Below are 11,416 nucleotides of genomic sequence, written 5' to 3' on the forward strand. Positions count from 1 at the left end.
GTTTTACCAAGGATTGTATACGAAAATTAAGTTTGCATTCGCACAATATCCATGTGCAACTTACGTGCATCAATTAGTGCTCTTACACGCTTAATGAAATTCAATCTAAAACCAAATATCAAATTCGTTGAGGATCAAATTTTCTTTCTACTACGAAATTCAAGAGATGCTAAACAATTGAAGAACCAAAGTGAATCTCTTTGGAGATGCTTAGGATAATCAATAATTGACTTCAACACTAAAGATGGAGTTTTGTCACAAGCCATAGATCATTTTTCTTGTTCATGGTAAGACCAGGCAAAGCATCTGTGTCAATGTCTTCCTTCTTCATCCCAGGAGGCAATTCCCAATCAAATGAGTGCAAAATATTGGCCAGCACAAGCTCCACTGTTACAAGTCCCATAGGGTACCCGGGGCAGCCCCTTCTGCCTGCTCCAAATGGGATCAATTGAAAATCTTGCCCTCTCACATCAACAGTACTATTCAAGAATCTCTCTGGCAAAAATTCATCTGGGTTTTCCCAATAATCAGGATCTCTTGCAATGCCCCAAGCATTTACATAAACTAAGGTCTTGGGTTGAATGTCATAACCATCAATGGTGCATTTTCCAATTGTTTCTCTAGGCACAAGAAGTGGTACGGCTGGGTACAACCTGAATGTCTCCTTAACAACTGCCTTGAGATAGGGAAGCATTTGAACATCATCTTCATCTAGCATTTGTTTCTTTCCCATGATTTCTCTAATTTCTGCTTGCAATTTTTTCATGACTGTTGGTTTTTGCATCATTGCTGTCATTGCCCAAATTACTGTCACCGTACTTGTGTCTGTCCCAGCAAAGAATACGTTCTGCAATTTTAGTTGGAAAGCAACAAACAATAGCGTTAGGTCCATCCCATAGAACATATATTTTTCTTGGTCACCCACATAACACAATTATCACATCTTAATGATTGGATAGATAACCCAAACTTTTGCCTAAGGCATGCTAAAGAATACCTACATGTCCAAAGCATTTTTGTCTCAACCATGGACAACTGAAAACAAAAATTAGCTTTGATTATAACATAACATACAAAATTTGGGTCATCACAGAAACATCTCAATTGAGACCTAAATTTAAGGTTTCTATTCAAACTTATTCAGTGTATTTGGAGGAGGGGTAGTAACGGTTGCAGGAAGCAATTGTTCTTGAAAGTTCATGGTCATGATTTGGCCAAAAAAAAAAATGTAAAATCGAGATTGCATTTTGTACATCATGTGTAGGACCTACAAAATTTTGTTCTATAATTACACGTTATTGAAAGTAAGTTACACTGTGTGCATACAAAATTACATTTTATGCATTTTGTACAAAATCGACCGAACGATTTTTTGCACAAAATCGACCGGAACAGTTTTTCTAACAACCGTTCGGGCCTCGTGCCCCTATGTATTTTATGTTTCAATTGGAAACCTTCCTTATCACAATAGTGAGAGAAATAAGCATTTTATATCTGGATTGAGACAAATTTTCTGTAGTGTGTAAACATGTCTTAATGTAAGCACTATTGAATTCCCCTGCTTGCCAATCTTCTCCAAAATAAACAAAGAAAATTTATTATGCAAGTGTAATTGGAAACATTAAAGCAGAAAGTGTATAAATTAATTTTCAAAGTACCAATAATCAGTGAAAATGTTGTTGGTGATAATTTAGTGACAGAACTATTCTTCAAGTAAAAAAAAATTTTGATTAAAATGTATAGTTTAAGATTTCCAAACAGATCGTTACCATGAGCATAGCTTTGATGTGATCCATAGTTATGTCAAATGAAGTTGAACCATCTTGCTGTAGTTGAAGCATGAGATCAATAATATCTCCATCCATGGACTTTGGTCTATTTGGATCGGGGTGCTCATCTATGAGTTCTTGATAAAATGAATCAAACTTTTCATAAATACTCTCAAGTCGAGCAAGCATTCCAGTGAATTTATCAATCCAGGCAATCGAAGGAAAATAATCCGAGAAGAAGAATCCCCCAAGCATTGCCTGAGCTTCATGAATAAGACCATCAAATCTCCTTCTTTCTTGACCTTCCTCATCAAACCTTTTACCAAAAGCAATCCTACAAATCATCGAGCAAGCAAGAGACACTAGAGTCTCACTCAGATTAATCACTTGATCAGTGGATGCTGCTTGTTCAGATATCTTTTTAATCATTCGGGACACTTCATCTTCACGAATTGGACGAAACATCTGCAATCTTTTAGCACTCAAGAGATGAATGACACAAATTTTTCTCATCTCTCTCCATTCTTGACTATATGGTGCTAAAGCAATGTCTATGCCATTGTACGTCAACTTTTGCAAGGCTAGCATTTTTGGCCTACTACAAAATATCAAATCTTGGTTTTTCAAGACTTCTTCAGCCAATCTTGCTGATGAAATCACAAGGGTTGGTATGGAACCGAGTTTCAGGAACATTATTGGACCATATTTTTGTGAAAGTTTCCAGAGGTACTTATGAAGGCATGAAGTGTCAAGTTGGTGGAAGTTTCCAATGAATGGAAGCCTTGGAGGGCCTGGTGGATGATGAATTGTTGAGGATTTTTCCTTCTTGTTTGAAATTAGAAGGAGAATTAGAAGAAGTGAAATTGGGAAGACTAGAAGAATGAGGATTTCCATTATTTTGATTCAAAACTAGGCTATTCTTTTGATTGTTGGAAAAACTGACTAGAGAAGTTTGTTTAAATAGAGGAGTCTGGGGAAGTAGGGCTCATTTACATTACGCATGCAAATGTTGTTCATCCTGATCACGGCTAACAAAGTAACCGAATTATCTTTTAAAAATGAGGTCTGAATGGTGGGGTTTGGCTTTTACTTTCTGAGATCATTTTGTGTGATTTTCCCTAGTCTAGTTTATCTTCTCGGTCTTCCAACCCTTGGCTCTTAGTATAGGTGGCAAACCAATCCATTTAAATAAATTTACCCATATCTGCCCATGAATAGATGGGTATGGGTATTTTAAACTTTTGTATATGAATATAAATGGGGGTATTATTGGGTAACCCATCAAACCCAATTAATCCATTTAGAATTCTCTTCCCCTAAGTCTCTTCTCTTCCCCCACCCATTTTTTTTTTTCAGATTTTTCATTTTGTCATGATATTAACTACTTTTGTTTCATTATTATTATTATTTGTTGGTTTTATCTTATTATTTTATTTTCTCTTAATTTGTTAACTTGCTCATTTTTTAGCATTACCAATTTATGATAAGTTTTAGCCTCTTTTCTTATCTTTCTAAAATGAAATTTAAATTTATATATGAAAAAAATGTTAGGGGTTGAAAATTTTTGGATTAAGTTTTTATATTAACTTTTATAGTACTTAGTTCAAAATTTTATATTCTTATTATTCAATTATTAAATAATATGTAATTTTGTGACATTGAGTATAAATGGAAAAAAATTGGTAATTAGGCTTATTGAGTATTATAAGTAAATATTTAAAAATAATAATGGGTACAAAGAGTAGTATAAATTGATAACTTAATTTGCAAAAATAAATTTAAATGAGTTTACAAAAAGTTAAAATGAATGGGTTATAAATGGGTAATTGGGTTACCCAATTCATTTTTTGACTTACCCATTTATACCTATTTAATTACATGGGTATAAATGGGTTGACTCACTTATACCCATTACCCAGTTTACCCAACCCGAACCCGCCCAAGTTACCCATTTTGACACCTCTAGCTCTTAGGCACCGACGGATCAGAACTTGGGATTTGAGGGGACAAAATTGGTAAATAAGTATAATTGAGGGGTTATTCTTACATTTTTTTGAAAAAACTTTTGGGGCAAAATTTTCTAGGATATAAGTGAAAATTTTAACATTTAAATAGAATATAAAATAATTTCTAAAATCTTTAGGGTGGGGGGCAAAGTCTAATTTTTAGGAGGCTATAGACATTTTTTAATTTTTTAAAGAGGTATCTAGAGATTTCTAAATTATTGGGAGGCAACCGCCAGTGCTCTTAGGGCCATACTAACTCTTCATTTGGATTGACTGTTTTTAGAGGTGTTTTTGAAATATTTTACTGTAGCAATATAAGTGAAAACTTTTATTGTAGATGAGATTATTTTTTAGGTTATTTTTTTGTGTTTTTGGTGTTTTTTATGTTTTGGTGTTTTGAAGATTTTTTTTATGTTTTTGAGGTTGTTTTCTTTGTGTTTTTGGTATTTTTGAAGTTGTTTTTGATATTTTTGAGGTTATTTTTGTTTATATATTATTGTAATATTGTATATGAAAAACTTGTTTTTAAAAAATGACCAATCCAAACAGAGCAAATTAGGTGGGGCTAAACATTATCAGCCCAAGTCACTCAGTTAAAACACCACTAAATTTTCCTCCAATTTTAGCTACAGTAACTTGTTAGTAAAACACTACTAAATTTTATAAAATTATACCTAAAAAATCCAAAACCACCACCCTCCCTAGGCATTTTCATTTCTTCTGTTGCCGGCACTATCTCATCCTGCCCCTATTGCCATCACCTCCGCAGCCAGCCACCACCACACTTGCCCCCATTTGCCCTACCCCCTTCCATCCCCCTTTCCTCTTCCTCTCTCCCCCCTCTTCACCTTTCCCTCGCTACCACCCCTTCCCACCACCACCCACCACCCTTCTCTTCTTCTTCCCCACCTACCACCATCTTCTTCCCTCACCTCCCTTCCCCTGCCACCCCATGCTCCTCTCTCTTTTCCTTGACCCCCCTCCTTCAGCTCAGATCTAGTCTCACATGATGTGTCCGATGCAATTTTATGACAAAAATTTAGTATTCTTAAAATGGTGAGGATCTAAAGTGATTTATCTCAAATATGAGAGACTAAACTAGTACAAAAATAAAATGTATGTGATTTTTTGTGCGATTTACCCTAATTCAATTCTTTTCATTTTCTTAAGAACAAACTATTTGAGTAACCACTGAACTTTTTGAATAGTCAAGATTTGGTCATTCAACTATTAACAATATGTTTTTACCCATTCAACAATCAAAAATATAAATTTTGGACCATTTCGTCTGATTCCATTATTAACTTTGTTAGATTTAAGGATTCGCATGATGCACGAGACATAGTATTAATACTTAGATATGCTAGAATTAACGGTGAAATTAAACAAAATGTCCCAAATTTTAACTTTTGATAGTTTAGTGGATACAAATATACTCTTAATAGTTGAATGGCCAAGTAATTATTTGGGTAATTTGCTTTTTTTTTCTTAATCTATCTAAGAGGACTCACTTTCAGCAATTAGTTTGTTCAATAATTTGACTACTACTTGTGTAATGCACAGACTATTATACTGCAATCTCAATATCGAAAAGCATGAAATCTCTTGTAATTTGGAAATTCAGCTTTGTCTGAGGGGAGATATGGGTTGGATAGTTCAGGAGAATGGATTATACGTGAGAGGTTTCGGGTTCGAGTCCTCCTACTTAAAAAAAAGAAAACAAAAATAACAAAATCACGTGCTTCTTGTTGCTTGGCGTGAAGCATATGAGGTTTTTCTTTACAAATTTTGTCACTTCCGATGTGAAAGATCTGTCAAGAAAATTTTATAGAATGTTCAATTTTATCAAAACGGGATAAGTCTTATAACCACCAGATATCAATCATTGTCCACTAGATATCCTGTGTTGATGGAACGAGTCATCCGGTTCACTGATAACTTGTTACTTTATATTTTATTTTATCTTATTGTATTGTTATTTTAAAAAAAAAAGTTTCACTGGCAAAAATAAAAAGCACCAACAATTTATCAACGAAATACTAGCAATAATTCTAGAAACTTGCATAACTGGGACTTGAAATGAGTTCACCGAGGCAATTTTTTGTTACGCTGTTTCACAAACCTGCCCGTTGCTGTCTTGAGAGTATCACTTTAACACTTGAATTTCGATAAGAAAAATACAAAGATTACAGACATTGTAATTTTTAAAGTTATAGATTCTTACTAATCACTAATTTTTTCAATCTATTGCTAGTCTATCGCCTTATCCTGAACTTTTATGTATTTTTCATCCCCGAATTTTGGACACTCACGTTGTGAATCTTTAGAATCTTAGACAAGTACAGAGAATATAGACTAGTTGATAACTTTTAAAATTATAATGCATGTGTTTGAATAAGAGATATTATTTAAAATAATTATTATCATATTTTTATTGTAATGTGATGTATGTGAAATACAAAAAATTGTTACGCAAATAAAAAATTAATTGAAAAATTTCTATGATACAAGCAAAAAAGGCTCCGTTCGGTACCTTGTTTATTGGGTATTTTTAAAAGACAATTTTCTTTATAACTTCATCTATATAGTAACCCTCTAAAAACACTCATAAATTTTTTAAAAATTTCAATCAAAACATAAATTAAAATAAGCACCCACACCATTTCACCATCACTACCATTTTCCACCACCACCCTTCCTACCACTATTGCTACCTCTTTACTCGCTCATTTCCTTCTCCTCTCTTCCTCTCCATTGCCACCCTTTCCCCTATCATTTCCCCCCCCCCCTTTTCTCTCTTCCCTTCCTCCTCATTTTCTCCTCCCTTCTTCCTCCCCCTTCTCCTCCATCCCTCCCTCTTTTGTACACCCCTGCCCCTCTCCCCTATCAGATTAGGTCCTGATCTAACTAGAAAGAGGGGCAGGAGGCATGACAAAAAAAGGGGAATGAAGGGAGGATGAGGAAGTGATAGGCTAGGTAAAAGGGGAAGGAGGTGTCTATGTGAATGTGGTGGTGGCGGCTAGTGGCTGGTGGTAAAGGAGAAAGGTGGTGGCTAGCGATAAAGACGAAGAAAAAGAAAGTGAGTGGCAAGTGGGGAAGGGTAGGTAGTGATTGTCGGTCAGCGTGGTGGCTGAAGTGGGTGGCAAGGGGAGGGTGGCAAAATTTGATTACTATCCTACAATTACACAAAAGGGTTTTATAAAAATTTATAGTAAGTTATAGTAAAACTTTATGCAAATTTCCAAGAAACACACAATCCACATGGATTCAATTTTTGAGAAAATTTTACTATCGATTCGCACTTGGTGGTGGGGATGTTAATATGGTCCTTACGAAAAATATCACAGATTTCTCTTGTTTTTAACTTTTATTGACACTGTTAACCATTTCAAGATATAAAATTACAAAACTAATTCGAGAGAGAAGGAAATCTCATTCCAAAATTCCCTTTTCACTATGGTTCTTCATTTTATGACTGTTAATAGGGTCGGATTGGTCCAAACCAGACCTGTTCGGGCCAAGAAATAAAGGAGAGAACAGGTATATATATGTGCTAGGCTGGATATGGGCCTCAAGTATGCTGCAAAACTGAAATTGGGCAATACACGGCAGAGCACGAAATAAGCCTGTCCAAGATCCATTTATAATTTAGTTTTTGAAAAAATGTATGTATATTTTTAGTTTTTTATTGCATATTTTTAGTTTTTTATATGTATATTTTTTGTTATCATGTCAATGTTTAAATTATGTCTTACTTATAAGATTTAGCATTTTGAAGAAGTTTGTGACGCTAATCAAAATTATTTGAATATCAATTATCTAAAGCTTTTGTTTCTTAATTAAAATTGTATACTTTAAGTAGAATGTTACCTTTTTAAGAATAAGAAACAGTGCGAATTTTCAATTCGGCCGAGAAAGAAATTTCAAGCCCTAAGCCCAATGAATAAAAGAGCCGTTAAGCTCGAGTTGGCCAGGCTGGGTTTGGGCTCAGTAAAACCGAACCAAAATGGCCTAATTGATACCGCTACTGTGGCTGATGCGTTTGATTGAAGGAATAGGAAGGAAAGAATAGAGAGGAATTAAACGGATTTGATTTTTCTTGTCTGGTTTGATTTTTGAGGAAGGAAAGAAAGAGGGGGAAAAGGAGGAAATTGATCTAGATATTTTATTTAGTTATATTTTCATCCCAAAGTGGGTGGAAACAGAGAGAGAACCAAATTTAATAAAATAATAATTTACAATTTTTTAAAATACCATTTTTTTCTCATCCTTTTGACTTAATTAACACTAAATCTTTTCATTTCCTTTCATTTTTTTTCGTCAAACCAGATAAATGTTGACAATTTCTTTTCTTTTCCGTCATATTCAATCCAAACACAAGGAATGAAAACTGCTTTTCTCTACTACACTTTCCTTTCTCTGCTGGTCGTTTCCTTTCTTTTCTTTCCCTTCATTTGCTTGAATCCAAACGATGATGAAAAATTACAAGTTGTTAATGGAGTTGAAAGACCTTCGAACAGTTTTGTGTCATCAACAAAAGTATTTTCAAATTTACAAATTCTAAAGTAAATTGACAAAACTAAAAAAACACCTGAATCACTTTACAGGTGAAGAAAATAACTTAATTCAAAGTACCTCAAACAACTATGAAATGTTATGTCAAACAGGCGTTCAACAGGTCCTTATTCATCCTCAAAGCATATATCAAATTTGTTAAGGATCAACTCGTTTTTCTGCCACGAAATTTGAAAGATGCTGAACAATAAAGAAGCAGAAGTGAAGCTTTTTTGCCGATATTGTGGATGATTAACAATATGACTTTAGCACTAAAAATGGAGCTTTGCCACAAGCCTCAGATCAGTTTTCTTGTTCATTGTGATACCAGGCAAAGCATCTGTGTCAATGTCTTCTTTCTTCACCCCAGGAGGTAATTCCCAATCAAATGAGTGCAAAATATTGGCAAGTACAAGCTCCACTGTTGCTAGTCCCATGGAGTAACCCAGGCACCCTCTTCTGCCTGCTCCAAATGGGGTCAAGTGAAAATCTTGCCCTTTCAGATCAATAGTACTATTCAAGAATCTCTCTGGCAAAAATTCATCTGGATTTTCCCAATACTCAGGATCTCTCGCAATGCCCCATGCATTTACATAAACTAAGGTCTTGGGTTGAATTTCATAACCATCAATGGTACATTTTCCCATCGTTTCTCTAGGCACAAGAAGTGGAACGGCTGGGTACAACCTGAATGTCTCCTTAACAACTGCCTTGAGATAGGGAAGCTTTTGAACATCATCTTCATCTAACATTTGTTTCTTTCCCATGATTTCTCTAATTTCTGCTTGCAACTTTTTCATGACAGTTGGTATTTTTATCATTGCTGTCATTGCCCAAATCACTGTAACTGCACTTGTGTCTGTCCCAGCGATGAATACATTCTGCAGTTTGATTGGAAGGAAATAAACAATTGAGTTAGGTCCATCTTAACGATTTCACTAACAAACTGAACTTTTGGCTATTGATTGCTGACCAATATCTATGGCTTTGCCTTTAATTAGAGACAACTAAATATTTGCTTTATTCGTCCCTCAATATACAAAATTTATGTCATAACATAAAATTTCAATTGAGACGTGAAATATTTAGCGTGGATGGTAACTTTTTTTTGAGCACTAAAGAATGGGCAGTATAAAAATCCATACAAATGCAAAGGTAAAGAACTTTGATCACTTTTCTCTCTACATATATATATTCACCTCCCTGTCTCTCTTACAATCACTAATTCAGGCATTGGAGCCCATTCCAGAGCACAGAGCCCCGCCACTCTTTCGCCGGCCTGAATTCTCAGCCAGCAGCTCGATCACTAAATCCTTTCCTAGTTGGCATGTTCTGGGTACACGTCACCAGTGTCCGGATCCCTACTTCTACAGTTCCTATTCAAACATATTTAGGATATATTCTCTCTATTGAAAGGGCTATCATATCACATTAGGGACAAAATAAGCATTTCGTATCAGGATGGAGACAAATTTTCTATGGTCCGTCGGGGCAAACATATTTTAATGTGGGCACTGCACAGAAAAGAATTAAACCATGCACGCCAATAGCACGCCTTCATGGTCACTTTACAATTTATGCAAATTGAAGTTCAATAAAACTTGAGGGCGTGCAAGTGTCGTGAATGTTATGTGGGGCAAAATTAAGAGGTTATAGCATAAAAGAGTATACATTAATAGATAATTACCATGAATCACTGAAAAGTTTACTAGTGCTAAGTGACTGTACTAGTCTTCTGTGAATTTAAATGAAATATATCAATTAAGCTTTGCAAACAGATAATTTCTTACCATGAGCATAGCTTTGATGTGATCCATAGTTATCTCAAATGAAGTTGATCCATCTTGTTGTAGTTGAAGCATGAGATCGATAATGTCTCCATCCATGGACTTTGGTCTATTTGGATTGAGGTGCTCGTCTATGAGTTCTTGATAGAACGAATCAAACTTCTGAAAAGTACTCTCAAGTCTAGAAAGTGTTCCAGTAAATTTATCAATCCAACCAACCGAAGGAAAATAGTCCGAGAAAAAGAATGCCACAAACATCGCCTGAGCTTCATGCAGAAGACTACTGAATCTCCTTCTTTCATGACCTTCCTTATCAAATCTCTTTCCAAAAGCAATCCTACAAATCATTGTACTAGTTAGAGACACAATCGTCTCACTCAAATTAATCACCTGATCATAAGATGCAGCTCTTTTAGATATCTGTCCAATCACTCGGGACACTTCATCTTCGCGAATCGGACGAAACATCTGGATTCTCTTAGCACTCAAGAGATGAATGACACAAATTTTTCTCATCTCTCTCCATTCTTGATTGTATGGTGCTAAGGCAATGTCTAAGCCATTGTACGCTAACTTTTGCAGGCCCAGCATTTTTGGCCTGCTACAGAATATTAGATCTTGGTTTTTCATGACTTCTTCTGCCAATCTTGCTGAAGAAATCACAAGGGTTGGCACGGAACCGAGTTTCATGAACATTAATGGACCATATTTTTGTGAAAGCTTCCAAAGGTATTTATGAAGGCATGAGGGGTCAATTTGGTGCAAGTTTCCAATCAATGGAAGCCTTGGAGGACCTGGCGGAGAATGATGAGCTCTTGAGGGTTTTTTGTTCTTGTTTGGAAGAAGGAGGAGAATTACAAGTAAAATGGGAAAGACTAGAAGAATGACGAAATCCATTATTTTGACTCAAAACTAGAATATCTTTTGAATGTTGGGAAAATGGCTATAGAAGTTTGTTTAAATAGAGAGAGTTAAGAAAGAATGGCTGATTTATACTACGCAACTGATGTTGATCATCCAGGTGTCGGCAACAAGTAACCGAAATTTTCACCGCCTAAAGTGAGCTGCGAAGTGGTGGGATTTGGCATTTTTCTTGCTTGTGATGTGGTGTGGTTTTCCCTTGTCTAGTTTATCTTTTCTGATCTTCCCAATGCTTGCTATTCTGGCCAACCGTTGTGGTTTTCCCTTGTCTGGTTTATCTTTTTTGATCTTCCCAATGCTTGCTACTCTGGCCAACTGGATAAGTTAAAGGCTAACCAAAATGAGCCCAAGTCATTCAGTTTCTCTTATCTGTGTCGGG

The 11,416-nt window shown here is 35.4% G+C and overlaps 2 protein-coding genes across 2 annotated transcripts; both read right to left on the minus strand.

The window, feature by feature from the left end:
* Positions 1-238: 238 nt before the first annotated feature.
* On the minus strand, positions 239-2,663 carry LOC113772798 (cytochrome P450 71A1-like). Its single transcript, XM_027317277.1, has 2 exons — positions 1,770-2,663; positions 239-847 (listed from the first exon to the last, which is right to left on the minus strand). Exons 1-2 carry the CDS (start codon positions 2,661-2,663, stop codon positions 239-241), a joined length of 1,503 nt encoding a protein of 500 aa, XP_027173078.1.
* Positions 2,664-8,601: 5,938 nt separating this feature from the next.
* On the minus strand, positions 8,602-11,013 carry LOC113772790 (cytochrome P450 71A1-like). Its single transcript, XM_027317268.1, has 2 exons — positions 10,120-11,013; positions 8,602-9,210 (listed from the first exon to the last, which is right to left on the minus strand). The coding sequence occupies exons 1-2, from the start codon at positions 11,011-11,013 to the stop codon at positions 8,602-8,604; spliced, it is 1,503 nt and encodes a 500-aa protein (XP_027173069.1).
* Positions 11,014-11,416: the final 403 nt, after the last annotated feature.

This window comes from Coffea eugenioides, chromosome 6, assembly GCF_003713205.1.
Source record: "Coffea eugenioides isolate CCC68of chromosome 6, Ceug_1.0, whole genome shotgun sequence".
Taxonomy (NCBI): Eukaryota; Viridiplantae; Streptophyta; class Magnoliopsida; order Gentianales; family Rubiaceae; genus Coffea; species Coffea eugenioides.